The sequence below is a fragment of the Brachypodium distachyon genome, chromosome 4 (genome assembly GCF_000005505.3).
Source record: "Brachypodium distachyon strain Bd21 chromosome 4, Brachypodium_distachyon_v3.0, whole genome shotgun sequence".
NCBI lineage: Eukaryota > Viridiplantae > Streptophyta > Magnoliopsida > Poales > Poaceae > Brachypodium > Brachypodium distachyon.
The window spans coordinates 40,278,859-40,297,226 of record NC_016134.3 but is presented as its reverse complement, the minus strand read 5'-3'; the positions used below and the strand labels follow the sequence as shown (position 1 = coordinate 40,297,226).

Below are 18,368 nucleotides of genomic sequence, written 5' to 3'. Positions count from 1 at the left end.
ATATTGAGGTGGTCGAGCCACCTCACTATACAACCCATATCCACCCCTACCTTGGGATTTGGTAGCACTCTCTTCGATAGCCTTAACCTTTTTACGGGCTTCGGCATCCGAATGTTCCTTAGTCAAATCCACCACACTTGGTGGCTGGGCATGGACAGACTCGGTAGAAGAAAAAGAGGCTTTGCTAGGTAGGTGCTCACTAATCTTTTTGTCCACACTATGTAGAATCACTTTTTGCATGCTATCCAAAAGCAATTTGATGGATTTAAAAGTTAGTGCAGAATTATCATCTATCACTTCGGTTTCTTGGGGTTTCATGGTGGGTTCCCCATCATCGCCGGACATACTCTTAAGAGAAGTAAAGCTCTAATTAAGAGACGAGACTCTGATACCAATTGAAAGATCGATATGGTCGACTAGAGGGGGGGGTGAATAGGCGACTAACAAATTTTACTTTTTTCTTTTTCTTTTCTTGAAAGATACAAACACTTAATCCTAGGGTTTACTAGATTCTATAAAAGGAATGCAACCCTAGTATGAAGTGCAATAGCCGAAGCACTAGCCGAAGCAAAGTATAGACAATGAAATAATACAAGTAAGTAAAGGGGGCAAGTATGATTGTGGCAACCCAGACCCGTAAGGATCCGGACCTCTGTGTAAACTGTGCTAGTCCCTGGATCAAATGCTAGCACACACAGTTCCATTGATGAAATATCATACACATGTCTATTACATCAGTTCGATTAACAAATCCAGAGTACTTAATACAAGCCAAGCGGAAGTTCAAATAAAAACACACTGATAAAGAGGGAGTCCCATCAATGCCACAGGCAAGTTGAGTGTAGACTCGCGACCCTGCGTCTTCTTCTTAAGCGTCACACTCTGCACATGATAGGTGCAGATCAGTACATTGAATGTACTTGCAAGTCACACCTGTGTGGTTAGGAGGAATGCATGGAAATGATGTAGGATTTCCTAGTTTGGCTACTAGGGTTGTTTATGCAAAATACTGCTTTTGGGGTTTCGAAATACTCATAGTATTTTCCTTTGAAAATCTCTATCCCGAAGTTTTTGATAAAACAGGGTTTGAACAATAGTATGGTCATTCTGTGGATGTTCACTCCACGACCTAGCTATGCACTCTGGGTCAACTGACACTCACATAGCATCCCTTTTTCCTGACTCATACTGTGGAACCTTCCATCGAGTCAAAACAGTTTTGGGGTTTTTGAAAACAAAACTTGAAGATCTCCACTTCTCCTGACTTAATGACTCAAAGTTGCCCGTAACCAGGGGCATGGCTAATCGATTAGATTGACACTCTCGAGAGGTTTGTACACTTTACCCACTTGACACAATCAGTCCAAAGTGTTGCCTAACGACAAGCGTGCGCAACAGGTAAAGATTGTGACGAAGTCTTTCACTAGAAGCCCCCTGATACCTAATTCTGGCACCGCCCGCCCCATATGAGCACATTGGCTCCTCTCCGGATGGCGATACCCAAGTAAGGGTTTCCCGCTAGTTAGTCGACCAAGCCAGAGCCCATAATAGCAAGTGGTTGCACATGAAGCCTTTGGGTACATGAGAAGGTTTGAACTCTTTGATTTCTGGACAGCGGTCCCCACCTTCTCCTGAGCGTGTACCCGTTACGGGGCTACAACACTTGCCGACAGCCAACTGGCCTCGCCTCCATCATACCACTCCATCCAGATAAAACATTTTGGTTTTAATTCGAAAACATTTTTCCAAAAACATACTCGCTCATAAAGAGCACTTAATACTTTGCAATATAGTTTGGGTCCCGTCTCGTTATAATAGTATAGCATGTTTTGGAAAAATGTATATACATAACCTATGGTATTTGGTGGCATGGCAATAAATCCTATAAGCAACCTACTAGGAATAACTAAACATGTTGAAAACGCATTTGATAAATACTTTCATAAAGAAATAACTCTAACATGCATCCCTATGATGTTGTAAACAAAATAGCATAAGCAAAAATATAGGTTCTACATGGTCAATAAGTGTAACTTGCCTGGATCAGAGAAGTTGTTGCGGTCGTCAACTCTCTGGCACTCTTCGCAATCGCAATCCGAATAATCTAACGCGTAGAACGAAACGACAATAAATGCATAGTTCCAAACATCTCTCAAAATCCAAATATAACTCCAAATGAACATCGGATAAAGGATGTATCACAAGCATACAAAACAGAACCTAAACGTCATCTAAGTAATACCGTCATCTAAGTAATACCATAGTATTAACAATTCAAGTTCTAAAGCCTAAGGTTAAGGCTAGTGTGGCCAAGTCTGAAAATTCAGAAATATGCTACTGTTAACAGATAGCAACTAGGATTGACAAGTAATAGGTGCTAAAGTACAGAACATGACATGAAATCTACGCTACAGTATAGTTCTAAGGTTGTACTAACTAACGCAACAGGTTTCAGGTTAATTGGATAAACAGATCAGAAGTTACTGGCTTGCAAAGGTGGCTAATCAGATTCTGACAGACAAAGAATACTAACTTCTACTGAAAATCTACTGGTGCTAAACTATTCCAATGACAGAGAAATAAACAAAGAAATTCAAGAATATGATCTACTCTTTCAAATGTCACTGGTTTCACTAACTATGGAGATATGAGGCAGTAGCTATGAACAGGTGAATGTGGCTACTCTAAAACAGAACCTAATAGGATATGAACTTCTACCGTCGTGCTGCTAGTGAAGATGAAGTTGAAATGGTCCAACTAGAAAATGGCTGTGAAGGGGTGTTCCTAAAGTTCAATATACAAAAATAAACAACTAAAATGATGCTACGGGCAACATCGAGAACTGCTGCGAATAAGGCTACCCCCTAAGAATGATGCTGCAACTTTCTGCCGCGGCAGAGATACGGCAGAGAAACTGATTAGAATACCATATTGCAACGACGGTGCAAAGCACTAGATGAACCATCTACGGCTAATGTCTACAGAGAATTTGTAGAGGAACATTCACTCTACAAAATGGTGAAATCTAGAGCACATAATGATCATTGGTTTGATAGCAAACGATGCCTAAACAGAGCTAACCGAAGAACAACAGCTGCAGTGAACTTAAAACAAGTTCATACCCAAATCCTCCCGGAGATGAACGATTCGACGAATCGGGACTCGGGGAAGAAAATGAATAGATGGGGGAGCTTCACGGCGTCGCAAGGATCACTAGGGCGGTGGCGGCTCGGCGAACGGGGCAGCGCAGCTCCGGCAATTTCTCGCCGGAGTTGGGCGGCGGCGACGGCGGTTTTGGCCGGCGTTTGGGGGCGCGTGGGCGGCAGAGAGCGTGGGCGGGCGAGGGAGTGCGTGAGAGGGGGCGCGGGGTGCTTTATAGGGCTCAGGGCGCGTGGGCGGGCTGGCCGGCGGTTGCGCGGGCGTGGGGTCGTGGGCGCGGTCGTGCGCGCGGCGGTTTGGCGAGCGCGGGCGTGGCCAGGCGCGGGCGCGCGGGCGGGGACGCGGGGGCACGCGCAGGCGCGCACGGGCGAGCGGCGGCAGCGGCTGCACGGGCGACGCGGCCGTCGGCGGGGTCGGCGCGGCCGAGCGGGCAGGCAGGCACGCGCGGCAGGCAGCGGCGGCGCGAGCGGCGGCGGCTGCGCGGGCAGGCGCGCGGGGGCGGCGAGCAGGTGCGCGGGCAAGCGGGCAGGCAAGCGCGGGCGGCGGCGGGAGACGGCGGAGGTGAGGGAGAAGATGACAGGTGGGCCCCACCTGTCAGTGAGAGAGACAAGAGATTGAAAGCGTATTTCCCGAGAATACGTTTCCCTGTGGAGAAAGCGTATTTTCTGAGAATACGCTTCCCTGCGGAGAAAGCGTATTTTCAGAGAAAAAGAAAAAGAATAAAAGAAAAAATATAAAAATTGCTTTTCAGGATCTATAATTCACCCGAAATTCCATTTAAATCATTTAAAATATCAAATGGCTTCAGAAAAATTCCCAAAAATTCTGTAAAATAATATATTTCATTTAGAGTCCAGGAAAATTATTCCCACTCAAAAGTAAATTTTTAAAAATACTTTTAATGTTTCTAAGCTTTAAATAAACCCAAATAAAATCCTAAAATGCGTTTTTAGACTCTAGAAAATTCTCAATTCAATTTCTATCTACCTATCACATTCCAAAACACCATTTCAAACACTTTCAATAATGCATCATAACGAACATCAATATTTTAAGATATGATCAAGGTGATATGCATAAGAAATGTAAAGGTGCAAACATCCGAATTTGAAAAAATTTGGGATGTTACAATGATACCACACGGGAAAACGAAGATTTCACCGGAGTTCCACCTATTGGGATCGGTGCACGTCTCTGTTTGGAGGAGTGCTCTACCACAAAGGTAGAGACGCCACAAAGGCTCACTCTATTCTCCAACTCACCACACCACAAAGGTGGGATGAGCTCTCACAACACCACAAAGGCGAGGTGAGCTCCACTAATGGCTTCCTTGAAGGCGAACGCCGAACCTTTACAAACAAGGAGAAGGGCACGAATCCACAACTAAATTGGAGGCTCCTTCCCAAATCCTCAAACACCTCCTCACAAGATTGGAGTGCTTCAAGAGACACCTTCCGACTAGGGATCCCAAAATCCCAAGAGTAGCAAAATCCACCAAGGAAAACGAGGGGAATCAACTTTTGATTTGGTGAAACCCTAGATCGAGCTCTTCTCAACCCTTCCTCAAAGTATTGGCTTGGGGGATGCACTAGGAAGAGAGATCTCTAGATTTGAAGCTCTTGGTGTTCTTGAGTGAGAGAATGGGGATGAACTGGGTGTGCTCGAGCAAAGAAACCCGTTGGGGACAAAGCCCCTTTTATACCCCATCGAAATCCAACCGTTAAGACACATTTCAGTTATACCAGTACCAGGGCAGTAGTAGACCGGAAGTTCTAGGGGGTAGAACTTCCGCCCTGCTACCGGTCTGCTACCGCTATACGCAGTAGGATTCCAGTAGCGTTTCAGTACCTGACCAGTACCAGGGCAGAACTTCCGGCCACCGGAACCTCCGGCTATATATTTAGGCGGTAGTACCGGCTAACTCTGAAAATGTCTGACAGGCTTAGCAGGATAACAACAATTCTCAACTCAAAATTGGGTTTAATTTGTGTACGTGAAGTTGATTCACACCAAGCGTTCCCAAATGGACTCCCTCTTTATAGTACGAATTTTCCTACGACTCAATAAAGTAAAAAGCCCTAAATCCTTATACTCTTCTTTCCTTTTTGAGAGCGATGAATCATGTCACAACACTAGTTACAAAATCTGAAAACACTTGGCGCACGATTAGTCCACAAGTTATGTTGTGATTAACACCAAAACTCATTAGGGATCGAAATGCCCTTTCACAGGCTGATGCCAAGGGAATGTTTTGTCACTTTGCCATCTGAGATTAGGTACCCCTATGCTTGTGTAACATCCCAATTTTCAAAACCCTTCATATGCATTGCATTTCATAAGCATCATGTCACCTTTGCATTTAATCACATTTAAAACCCTAAAGTTTAGCTCAGAAAAACCCTTTAACAAAAATGCTTTTATTTGAATCTGGCCCTTTTCTTTCTTTTGGGTTAATTGCATTTTAACCCATAAGGGTTCTGGCATAAAAAGGGGTTTAATGCATTTATAAAGCTACCCCATTTATTGGTTTTTGAATTTGATTTGAAACACTAATTATTTTAATAGCTAAAAAGCCCTCAGGGCTAGTTTATAGGCAAAAGTATTTTTAAATATTTTATTTTGAGGGAATTCTTGTCCCAAATGTTGAATCATATGAAAATATGATTTTACAAATTTTATTTGGTTTGATTTGGAGCTTTGAATCAAATTTGGTATTCAAAAATAGAAAATAGAAAAAGAAAAAGCAAAAGAAGAAAAAAAAAAGAGAAAGGACGGCCGGCCCGGCCAAATGGGCCGAACCGACCCACTCACCTGCGCCCGAGCCGCTGCCACTGACGAGCAGGGCCCGCTGTCAGGCTCCGTCTTCCCCACGAACTGCCGCCCGAGTCACCCAGCCAAGCACGAGTCCGCGCCCACGACGCCTCCACGCGATTTCGTCGCGCCCGCAGCCCCGCTTTCGGTTTTGAGCGCGTTACCCTGAAGCCCACACCTCTCTCTCTCTCTTTTGCCCCAACTCCCTCGCGCGATTTCGCTTCCACCTCACCGGAATTTCTCGCCGGAAAAAGCTTCTACCGCCGCCATCTTTCTCATAGCCGCCGACGAACCAGTGAGCACCTCGCGCCACCGCTTGCTTCTTTCTTCCCCTCTCGCTCTGGCGCTCCGTTTGACGTGATCTATTTTTTTTTTTGGAGCACCACAGCTGGTCGCCGTCGTTCGCCCGGAGCTCCTTCGCCGGCCGCCTCGTCCCCGTCCTCCTAGGCGTCACCCCAGCCGTCCCCGAGGAGAGCCGCCGCCATCTTCGAGTTCATCTCGCCGAGCCGCATCATCTCCGCCCGTTTCCGAAGCCTCAGCCTCGCTGGAGCCGTCGCGCCGTCGTTTCCCGTCCCCGCCGCCGCCGGTAAGCCCGATGCTCCCCTGCCGTTGGATCTGTTTTAGACGGTTAGGATTAGATCTTTCACCCGAACCGGTACCGGCCAGTGAAATCATGCCACGTGTCGCCCATTGTCGTCGCACGGGGCTCCGACACCGGGGACGTGCAGGCACACCCCCTTTTACGTTCGGCAGGGGCGTCAGGAATCGCTCCGGCGATCGCCGGCGTGGCCGATGGCGTACGCAAACTGCAAAGTGATCCACCCAGAATGCATGCAAGCTAGAAACACATGCACACACGTTTTTACCCAGGTTCGGGCCACCCGGAGGTGTAAAACCCTACGTCCTGCTTGTCTGAGCTCGTATTATTGCAAAACCGAGTGTTTACAGGTGGCCGGGTGAGTTCCCGGGTACTCTCTCCTTCCTGGTCAAGTGTTCCTTACCCTGCTCTACTAAAGCTAGAAACTAACTGTGAGCTGATCGAGCTGAACCCAAAGGACAGCCTACTGGAACCAACTAGGATTCGAACCCTTTGACCGTCGGCAGGGTTCCTCCTTTTATAGCCAAGGGGATACCATAGGTGCCAGGGTGCATGCATTACAAGTGGCGAGCAGGGAGACATGGCAACTCCCCCTCGATGCGCTGGTGAGCATGCATGAGCGCCAACTCTGCTGCTAGGGGCCTAAACCCTAAAAGTAGGATTGGACAGCCATTGTTCACCTGACTTAGATCGGTAACGCCCCTCCTGTCAGCTCATTTAATGCGTCGTGCGCCTCACTCCTTGCCCTGGCGAGACTGCGCACTTGACGCCTGGCACACGCCCGCGTGGCGCCGTTGCTCTGCCCGTTGGGCCCCACCCTTGCGGCGGGAGCCTGTGCCCGAGAACCCCTCCTCCCGGCAAGTGGCTCCCCGGGAGGCGCCCCGGCCTTACTACACCCGGGAACCCCCTCCCGGGTGCTGGGAGGTGTCCAGGTGGGAATATTCCCCGAAGCCGCGCTAGCCCTTCTAGGCTGGTAGCTTGGCGGCCTGCTTGTGGCTGCTGCCCGGGATGAGACCCTCCCAGGAACTCGGAGACGAAGCCCACGCGTCAAGCAACGGTGGTACCCCGGGTGCCACTGGTGCGACACCCATTTTTAATTAAAACTTAATTCCCGGCCAAATTAAATGGTAACTTTGCAGAAAAGCCCCTGGAACTTCAAATCATCATATCTTTTAAACCGTTTGACCAAATTTGAAGTTCTATACCTTTCTGGAATTCTCACAACATGTAGAATCTTTTGGCAAAGTTTAATTATGACTTTGAACAACTTTGACAGAAGCAAATTGCAGAATGCTTAATTAGGGTTTAAAATTCATTTGAATTATTTCAAACTAGTTTTGAACATGTTAGCATGTTGGAAAATGTTTGGGTATACTCTCTGTCCATTAGGAGCAGAAGGGAAATTATTTTGTAAATAATATTGCCACACAAATTTAATCTTCCTCCATGCTTTACAAAAATCAAATAAGCTTCTAATTAAGACTCATCTTTGTTTCATACAAAGTAATTACCCCGTTATTAATTTATAATCTGTCCAAACCTTTTGTGAAGTTTTTAAAAACAGAAGCTAAACATGTTAAGTTTAAAACCAACCTTACTGTGCATCTTCATGACTTTTGCATCATGGCATGTTTTTGTATTGAATAACATGTTTATGTGTGTGTGTTTTCTTTTATTTTAGATTGTGTGGATTGTGAAGTTTGTTGTTGCGAAGAGTGCGAGAACTACCACAACGTTGGACAAGGCAAGTTCACTTTGATCATTTTCCAAATATTTTTACTATGCATTAGTTGCAATAGGAGTATTACTGTACCTCTATGCTAGTTATACATCCCAGGTAGTATAGTTTTGCCCTTGCCAATCCCTTGCTACCAAATTGCCATCGATTGTAGTTGAATGCTAGGCTATGGTAATATCGTGGGGAAAATTACTACATTATGATATTGTTACGTCTATGGAGAAATGAGATGTTTTATTAGAGTAAGGCAAAACAATTAATTTAATGAACCATCCTGGGTGGACGGCTTTGAGGATTTTGATGTTATGCAGCGTCAGGTCCATTTCTATGGGTCCATTTCTATGAGCCGTCTCTCCATGTCTATGGGAGCGCCTGTGTCGCAAATGTGGAATGCCACCTGGAGTAACCGAGACTGGGCTAGTTTCCTATTTAGTAGCTTCCAGTACAACCACAATGCTAAATGGGCTCTGGCGAGAATAGAGTATGTTGTATGAACCTAGACCCGAGGAATTGTACTGAGGTAGCCTATGTAGGGGGAGCGTGATTCTCTCGTGGTTTAGGGAATTACCTCTGAAAATCTCGTAATCGACGCCGTTGCTACTCTACCCTGAGGACAGCAAGGGATTAACCCGTCGGTTTCTTGTGGGGAATGTGTACAAACTCTCGAGAGCGTCAAAACTAAGTACTTAGCCATGTCCCCGGTTATGGATAACCATGAGCAGCTGGATAGTGGAGCTGTAAGGAAAGTCTCACTCATTCTAATTTCTTAATAAAATGAATGGTTTGAACTTGGGTTTAGGAACATTGATGTGTCTACTCAATGTCCTTAGTTTAATAGGAGCATGGGTGTGTCTACCCCATGTCCAATAGTTATAAAATTATTTGATTAAAATAATAGGATTTAAACAACTGAGCTTTTATGCAAATAGCCTGAACCCCACCAGCCAGATTATGCATATACTTGGTAGGTTCTGATATAACTCCTAGTGATCTTGCCAATACATTCAATGTATTGACCCTAGTGGCTGCATCGTTTAATGATGCAGGAAGCTCCGACGAAGAGTAAGAGTATGTTCTGGTCTTTGGATTACGGGCCTATATTCCAACACGCTCTCACCGTGGTGTTGATGTAGCCCTTGTATCTTCCGTTTTTCACTGTTGAACAATTGTTTTATTTCCAGCTAACCCATGAGGTTATGCGAGTTTGTAAGTACTTTTAAATTCTGGATGCTGCGTTGTAACATTGAGACCTTTGTTCTATGATATTACATCTTGAAACTGTGTGTGCTAGTGAGTCGATCCAGGGACTAGCACTAAAAGCACAAAGATCGAACCCGTGTACGGGGGCGGTCGCTTCAGATGGTATCAGAGCATTGTGTTGCATGTAGGAACGTGACCCTACCATTGACTAGACCATAGGATTATTCTATGCATTTCTTACCTCTTTGAGTTTGCATATTGAGTTACATTCATATTCATATACACTTGCAAATCATACCATTGTTCAGTACATACATACTACTTGTGTTTTACTTCATCTACACTTGCAAAAGATTATCCCTTCTCATGCATCTTCAGATTTTATATGCATCTATATACACCTCATACTACACTGCCATGTTTACACCATTGCATTTTTTTCGTCTTGTTTGCATAACATACACACCAACTTGTCATTGTTACCTTTATTCATCTACCTACTTGAGCATATGACTGATTCTCTCCTTCCACCAAAAAAATCTTGTAGATGAACGGCCCACCAAACTTCGGCGACGAACCCCCTTTCACTCACGTCCACTACCCAACTACTGAGGACGACATCCCCTTTGGAAGGCAGCTGGCAACATTGTGCACGACGTTGCACCTGGCAGCACCCTGCTTCCAAGGACGCGCTGAGCCGGTGGGATCTCAGGGAGGAGCATGCCGCTGGGAGATCGACACCGAGATCAAGGGACGGGATGTTGTCCCAATGACGCCCGACATCACCTACTCCGTGCGCTACCACGACTTCATGCTGGGACTACAGTTCGCCATGCAGCACGCGATAGCTTGTGTGTGCGAGGCGTACCACGACGACCTGCCGCAGGACTCCGTCTTCCGTAGCTTCGGGAGGTGAGTTGTTGGCGGGAATGCCGTGGGACAGGAAGTCCTAGGCGAAGACCCGCACATGGAGGATATTCAGTTTCAAGCATTGGAGCAGAACACGGTGGATATGGGGAAGAGCCTCTACAATGAGATGACCCGAGCAGACATAGCTGAAGAACAGGTGGGGATACTCAAGGGTCAACTGGCGCAGCAGGCAACTGAGCTGACCCACAGGGGGACCGCCATTCTGAACATGCATGAGTTCATGGAGCAGATTCTGTACGAGAAGGATCTCCTGCAGCTCAACTTCGATCAGCTCCAAGCTCAAGTCACCAACGCCGCCCCTGCACTAGCACCTGCACCTGCCTTTGCACCTGCACCAGCACAGGCTCCGCCACCCCCTCAGGATGAGGAGATGGAGCCACAGGAGGAGGAGCCTCAGGAGGCGCAGGAGATGAACACTCCCGCCACCAACACCCGTTCCGGGGCGAGGGCCTCCGGAGCCGCCAACTTTATCGCCCTTCCTTAGACTCAGCTTGGAGCCCGCCAAACTATTTATCTTATTATATTCGTTAATCGTGATAGTCATTGACCATGTCGTCGATGTGGTATGACAATGTAGATTCGTGTGTTTGCTTGCAACTCTTTACTTACGATTTAGGCTTGTATGCCTTGTGAACTATTTGCTTTTGGATGATAAATCTTAGTGATGCTTTGCTCGTGTTATATTTGTCTTGTTCATGTTTGAAATTGCTATACTTGTGATATGCCTGTTGTTTGTATTGTTGTATTACCTGTGTTGTGGGGCTTAGTTTTTCCTTAGACTCTGTCTATCTATTGTCTTCATCTATGCTGTCCCAAAACAAATGCCGCCGAGACGTGAACCTCGACGCGGTGCTTCCGACAATGAGGGGCAGGACAACAATGCCGCCACGATGCAACAACTGCTGGCAGCTCAGACCCAAAATCTGCAAGCATTGACTCAGCAAATGAACAACAGCCCAAACAACAACAACAACAACAACAACAACAACAACCAGCACCACAACCCACCACCTCAAGTGAACATGTTAACCCGCTTTTTGAGGTTGCGCCCATGAGTCTCGGATAGGAGCACTTTCTCATCGCTGCTCATGAGTATAGAAAACTGTAGCCATTTACTTATATGCTAAAGCAACAATGAGGATGGTTTTTTGGTTTAGCAGAAACACATCCTGTTGATCATGAACATGTTATTTGAATGGAGACTGAGATTGATTGAAATAATTTTTGTTCTGTGCAGTTTTGATTGGTCATTAATTTTGGTTCCGTTTGAATATATTTCAAGTATGGTCAATACGGATTCAAATATGGCATACGTGATTCAATTTGGTCTCACACCTTTCCCTAGAGCTAAATTGACCCTAAGGATAGTAACTGTTCACTTGCCATACAACTGCCATGTCATAACTTTCTCTAGAGTTCCATCCTCTAGGTATATAAATGTTTCCCTAGAGATGTGAAAATGCCCCTAGGTAAAGCCCTTTTTACCCACCATACTATTCCTAAGGTTTTGTTGCTTTCACCTAGAGTATTTTAGTAATGATATGGTCAATTGGCTGGGTCATATATACTTTCCATTTACACAATGGCCATACCTAATCTAGCGAGAGCTACTACCTGAGCTAGTGTGTACGCGTGATAGCAAATTTACGTATCTAGAGACGCAGGCATGCATACAACTATAGTACTACAAGCCATGGATTTCTGGCCTAACTTTCGAGAAAACCTTTGCCATATGCATCGAACGGCACGTACGCACGGCGGCACATAGCAGCAATATCGTCGCATCTCGACTAGCTAGCTATAAGTACTAGCTTGTCTTGGCTGGCAAGAGGGAAACGTACCGCTGGATCGATGTGACGGTGCATGCATGCCATCTTTTCCTGTACTAGAAAAAGTGTGGAAAGGATCCATGGAACTTTGCAAGAGTCTGCTGCATGCACTTTAGCCATAGACATGCATAGAGCCTGGAGTCTGGACCATCCCATCCAATCGATCCCATCTCGACTTGTTGTGTGGCCATGCATATCATGCATTCTTTCTTTCACGTTTGCATCGGAGTTAGCGGTGGAAAAGGCCGATTGAATCCATGCGTACGTACGTGTATGCATGTATACGTCTCGTCATGCATTCATGTGAGTGCAGATCACCAGGAGTCGTTTGTTATAACTCCGTCGTTTTACATGCATGCCATTGACCTTGTCGTACGTGCAAGGTCGTCGGCTCGTCGCACGATCTACTAAACTTTGACCAGTATATTTCTTTTAAGTACGTACCTACTCCCTCCAAAACCCTTGTACTTCACCTGTCTCATATTAAATAACTTTCTATTACATATATTTAGACGTTTTTTAGACATAAATATATTTATATTTAGGTAAATTTGAGTCACTTAATATAGGACTGAGAGAGCATTAAATTTGCGACAAATAATATGGATTGGAGGGAGTAGTTTTTTACATCGTTCTTTTAAGGAGTTTGGTTGTATGAAAGAACTAGAAACCAAACGTTCTATATCTAGCCTTAGGGAGTGAACCCTTCCCTTCCGGTTAATTGCGCAAGTGTGCAACACGGGAGAAAGAAGGGGAAGGCCGAGGAGGAAGGAGATCGAAGCATAGAAGGAGATGGAGGAGGAGGAATGATAAACTGGAAGGAGGATGAGGAGGCCTAGGGGAGTTAATTCACATTTGGTTGTGATCATGTTGCGTTAAAGTCCTGACTCGTCATCAGTTATCCTGAACGCCAATGACCAGCAAAGGCCACCTTTGGTTGTGATCACTTTGGGTTGAAGTGATGCCTTGTCCTCAGTTTACTTCCTACTCCCTCCGTTCCATTTTATAAGGCATATAAGGTTTCGTTAAGACAAAGTTTTGACCACAAGTTACTTTTGTTAACACGAGGTTTATATGATATAAAATTAGTATGGCTTGATTTGTTTATCAAAAGTACTTAATAATAGTTGTGGTTTCATACATTACAACCTACATATTAATAGAATAATTTTGGTCAAAACCTTGTCTTAATGAAACTTAATAGGTCTTATATTATGAAACAAGGGGACTACTACGTACTTGTACGAGTCAAATTCTAGGCCCGACAGTCCTTGGTGTCACTTCCCTTGTGTTGAAGGTGTCATCTTGTGGGTCTAACATAGCTCTTACTTTGGGTTCCTATTCTTTCTCCATGCTGAAACCTATGGTTTTTATTGGCGGTTCCGGTGATAATCTGGAGGTATTTGTTTTGGAGTTTCAGAACCTCACCCCTTCTTGGTGCCGCGGTGTTGACATAAAGCTAAGGGGCGCTAGGTGGTCACACTCTTCTTTTTGAAGACGATGATTTGTAGCCATTGCTCTTCTAAAATTTTGTTTTCCTTCATATTAATTTGGCAGTCTGCATTCTCGATGTCTCAAGTGGATTTTGACATTATATTGTTCCAGAGTGTGGATGCAATCAGCATCAGCTTGATACTGATTAATTGCCCATTATGGAAAACTTGTGAATAATATGATATGTCCTGATGGACGGAATTGCCTCCACAATTAATTTGAACACTGTCACTTGGCAAGAAGTCTTTCTTGACCTAATGAAGCATGTAAGTTTTTTTATCTCAAAGATGGTTCTGTAAGGGTTGGTTGATTTAATATATGGCTTTGGCCTTTTCGCAAAAAAAAAACTAAACATGTTATCTTAACTCTATTGAATTCAGGCCCGGTCCGGAGATTTCAGGAGCCCAATGCAAACATAAAATTCGGGGCTCTGATTCAGGACGATGCACTCCCAGGCCCGGCCCTGATTGAATCGATGCACCCTAATGCACTAAGCAAATCATTTAACTTGAATACAACACCTAACCAGTTAACCCCAAAGTTCTAACTGTTTGGGAAATGTCGGTAATATATTTCGACACTCTTCCTCACGTTCATGCCAATTTAGGCCTTAGCATGGGCTCGACGAAGGCCGCATCATTTCTAAAAAGAAATGAATTGGTTGAGTTTTGAACCTAAGACCTCTTAGCTCGGATACCACATTAAATTGATGCATCATGCATCTAACCAGTTCATCATCCAAAAACTCAAGCTGTTTGGAGAAAAGCGGTAATATATTTCAACAAATTCAACATTTGGGTAATCATCCACACAGAAACAACGGTTGGAAAAATGGGCTTCCACACACAGCTTGGCGAAGAGACAGAAAAGAGAAAGGGGAGCCTACCTATCAAGATTCAGAGCACACTGTTGGTGGGCATCTCTTCCATTATTTATTTCATCTACAACAAGAGACACTGGGGCCCTTTCTTAACACTGCCCACACTGCCATCTTCTCCATTAATAGAGATGAAGTAATGATTTGGTCTTATCATCCCTCTCCCGTTACCCCTCCCCAACTTTTATATAAACCAAGCAGCAGGCTCACCAAGGAGCCAAAAGCTAGTTGTCTCTGAAGTCTGAACCCCTCTTCCTTGCCAAGAAAACCTCATCTCCAACACAAGAGGGAATTAGGTGTTGTGCAAAATGGCAGGATTCTCCCACCTCCCACAGCAGATGGAATATGGCCTTACCAATGCTGGCAGCTTCTTGTTCTGCCACGGCCATGTTGTAGCAGCTTCAGCTAACCCTGAGGATGCAGCCTCACTGGAGACTTCATCTGGGGTTCTTGACACTCCTCCAATGGCTACTTCTTCTGTGGAAAAGAAGAGGCGGCCCTGCAGGGAAGAGCACACTGTCAGCCTCAAGTCCGCTCACTCCCCCAAGGTAGCACATGACCTTTATTAACACGCAGTTAATGGTTGTTAAATTGTTTTCCCATCGTAATGTGTGGCATAACTAGAGCTTGCATTGTTTGAAAAATAATCAGGAACCCAAGGAGAATACCAGGAAGAGGGGAGGGAAGAAACAAAGCAAGGAGGTGGATGAAGAAGAGGAGGAACCTAAGGGGTACATCCATGTGAGGGCACGGAGAGGGCAGGCAACAGATAGCCACAGTCTTTCAGAGAGGGTACTCTGATGTTCTTAGTATCCTTTCTCTTGTGTGATTGTGGCTTGAGTAGCTAGATTATCTTGGTTATTTGGGCCTCTCTTTTTCCTTATCTGTTCTGTCTTTTTTTTTTCCTTCAGGTGAGGAGGGAGAGGATCAGTGAGAGGATGAGGATGCTGCAAGCCCTGGTCCCTGGCTGTGACAAGGTTTAAGTTAGTTGATTACTGCTAATTTATTTACTATTCTACATGTTCGCTTGCTGTATACAGATACTGATTTTAAAGACAAAATGTGCATTGATTTGTGCAGGTCACTGGGAAGGCCCTCATTTTGGATGAGATCATCAATTATGTGCAGTCCCTGCAAAACCAAGTTGAGGTATCTACTAAAGTTAGAAAAATTAATCAATACTAAGTGTGAAAAAGTTACCAAAGAGAGCTGTTAGTTACCAAAAAATAATATCCTTCTACTTTGTGATGCAGTTCCTGTCCATGAGGATTGCTTCCCTGAGCCCTGTGCTGTATGGGTTTGGCATGGACAGAGATGTTAGCTTCAGTGATCAATTGCAGGTATGGGGAAATTAATCAGTTCAAATATAGATTATAATATTCATTGTCTTCTCCCTCTTGTTGAAAAGTTTACACCCTTTGATCCTGTTGTTTCAGAAGATTGAAGGCATTTGCCATGAGGCAGCTGCAATGCCCTCTGATCCTGCAATGAACAGATCATCAACTAGTCCAGCTCCATCTCAAGCCATCATGGACACAGACACCTCCTCCTCCTCTCCACATTACTCACTTCAAGGCACCAACGGAGGCATGTCTCTCTCCCAGGTCTGGCCCCCATCTCTCACTTCTCTCTCTCTCCTACACTAGCTACATGATCATTCAGGACTCAATTCCAAAGCACTGTACACAGCTGATCAGGCTGCCCATGTGTGCATGATTTTGCAGGACAATGGCAGCAGCATCGGCTACATGATGCAAACAGTAGGTGAGCCAAGGGAGGAACTATTCAATCAAGTGGTGTTCAGTAACTACATGTGCTCTTTCCAGTAGTGAAAGGACCCTACATTTGGCAACAGGTAATTCCGCAATTAAGGTTGATCTGCATTCGATGTATATACTCAGGTCAATCTTACAAAATTTAGGTAAATAATTAACTAATTTTGGTTTGCACTGTCTGTTTGTGTGTGGCTAGCAGGAGGAAATAATGCTGGCCCACGGTGGCTATAGAAACTGAAGCACCAGATGAGTTTGAGATGTTTGGATGATCTAGTCCATCCCCTTGTCTGGTGGCATGCATGCAGTAGAGATCCAGTGCAGGAGTAACTAGGATTGATTAATTAGCAGTAGGAGAGAGACCTGTCATATTTAGTAGCTAGCAATCATATCTTCAAGTGTGATGCATTGCCATCGCCATTGTTGTACTCTACGTACTTAGCCAAATTAAAGGAAGTTTAAGACGACCGAGACCATTTCTGGCGCCTCTCCCAACTCTGAACCGAAAACAACACAAAAATGATCCATCTCTCTGATTTCTCTTCTGAATATCGATCTCTACAGTGTTGGTTCAGTCGTGAACATTTGCATGCACCTACCTATAAGATCTTAGCACCACTTTACACTGATAATTGGGGAGCTAGCTAGGTAAGTGAGTAGTAAATGTTTGGTATGGCATTAGGTAGAGGTCCCTCTCTGCATGGACATTTATAGTGGCCTCTGCTCTGGTCCTTGGAGACGTACGTACGTACCTTGCGAACAATTTAGTTGAACCCCTAAATTGAATGCAGCAGCTAGCATTACACAGTGACACACCGTCACCGTCTCTTCTGTTCTGATCCACCGCCATTAATTAGTGGCTATTGGCGCCTTTAATCACGGTTTGCATATATTCTGCTGGCACAAAGAGAAACCAAACACATCTTTGACATCCACATATCATGTCGGTCGACGGTCATTGCATATATATATGTTTGCATCACAGCCTCTTTGACAGGCAAGAAACGACGCACAATGATAATCTTAAGGGCTCGTTGCTTTGTGCGTTTCCGGTGGGGATCAGGCGGGATCAACAAGAATTTGTGCTAAAATCTTGATAATCCTGGTTGATCCCGGCCGGGCTGGGACAAAACGAACAGTGCCTAAGGGGGAACACAGAAGGCCGGAATGCATGCAGGAAGACGAGTTGAGGCTGCAGAAAAAGAAGTTCCTGCCCGGCCGAGCCTTAACTGGGTGACACTGCCTGATCTGTACGTGATGCCCAAATTACTGGCTGGGCGTTTTACAGTAAGTACATGCTGGCTCAGTGGCAGCTTCAGTAGGTAGGCATTAGCAACCAAGCAAGCTACAGCTATAGCTAGCTAGCTGCTGGAAGATACGCGAGGATATCATGGATGCATCCCTTCTATATTCATGTCCAGAATCAGAAACGAAGGCACAAGACGGTCCGGTTCTCTCTCGATCGGGTCCAGATTTTTCTTCAGTCAGTCATTCCACGCTCGATACATCGGCATCAGTCGATCGATCGCGGCTCCATCATATCCAATCGATACATGACATAATAATCCCCACGGTTCCCCAATCTAACCGTTCCTGGCCAACAGTCAACACTACATGCGCGCGCGCGCACACACACACACGGCCGGGGAGTCAAATCAGGATCTGTCCTGCAACCTATCCATCCATGATCCATCCATCCATCTCCTTATCACTCTGTCACGAATCTCGCAGCGATAGGCCCGACCGCGCGACAAGCTAGGGGATCGATCGATGGAGCTAGTTTGGCCCGCGGCGCCGTGCCGGGGCCGGCCGACCGGCAACGGACGGACGGACGGACGTACTTGAGCTCGATCAGCTGGTGACATTACCCCGATCGATGGTGACATTCGATCGAGCTAAGCTAGCAAGCGGCGGTGGATCTCGCCATCTCGGATGGCGACGGTGCGCGCGGCCGACGACG

General features: G+C 45.5%; 1 protein-coding gene across 3 annotated transcripts; it reads left to right on the top strand.

Annotated features, from left to right (window-relative positions):
- Window positions 1–14,810: 14,810 nt before the first annotated feature.
- On the top strand, window positions 14,811–16,884 carry LOC100822174 (transcription factor BEE 1). 3 transcript variants are annotated; one of them, XM_010240044.3, is made up of 8 exons: window positions 14,811–15,184; window positions 15,288–15,428; window positions 15,548–15,613; window positions 15,717–15,785; window positions 15,890–15,976; window positions 16,076–16,240; window positions 16,361–16,491; window positions 16,611–16,884. In XM_010240044.3, exons 1-7 carry the CDS (start codon window positions 14,945–14,947, stop codon window positions 16,463–16,465), a joined length of 873 nt encoding a protein of 290 aa, XP_010238346.2. In that variant the 5' UTR covers window positions 14,811–14,944; the 3' UTR covers window positions 16,466–16,491; window positions 16,611–16,884. The 3 variants fall into 3 exon arrangements, with proteins under 3 accessions (XP_010238346.2, XP_010238345.2, XP_010238344.2); XM_010240043.3 differs by having other exon boundaries at window positions 16,073–16,240; window positions 16,608–16,884; XM_010240042.3 differs by having other exon boundaries at window positions 14,813–15,184; window positions 16,073–16,240.
- Window positions 16,885–18,368: the final 1,484 nt, after the last annotated feature.

Coding starts and splice junctions, on each gene's coding strand:
- LOC100822174 (XM_010240043.3), top strand. CDS start 14,945: ATGGCAGGATTCTCCCACCTCCCACAGCAGATGGAATATGGCCTTACC. Junction 15,786..15,889: donor CCCTGCAAAACCAAGTTGAG/GTATCTACTAAA, acceptor TTTGTGATGCAG/TTCCTGTCCATGAGGATTGC. Junction 15,977..16,072: donor GCTTCAGTGATCAATTGCAG/GTATGGGGAAAT, acceptor CTGTTGTTTCAG/AAGATTGAAGGCATTTGCCA.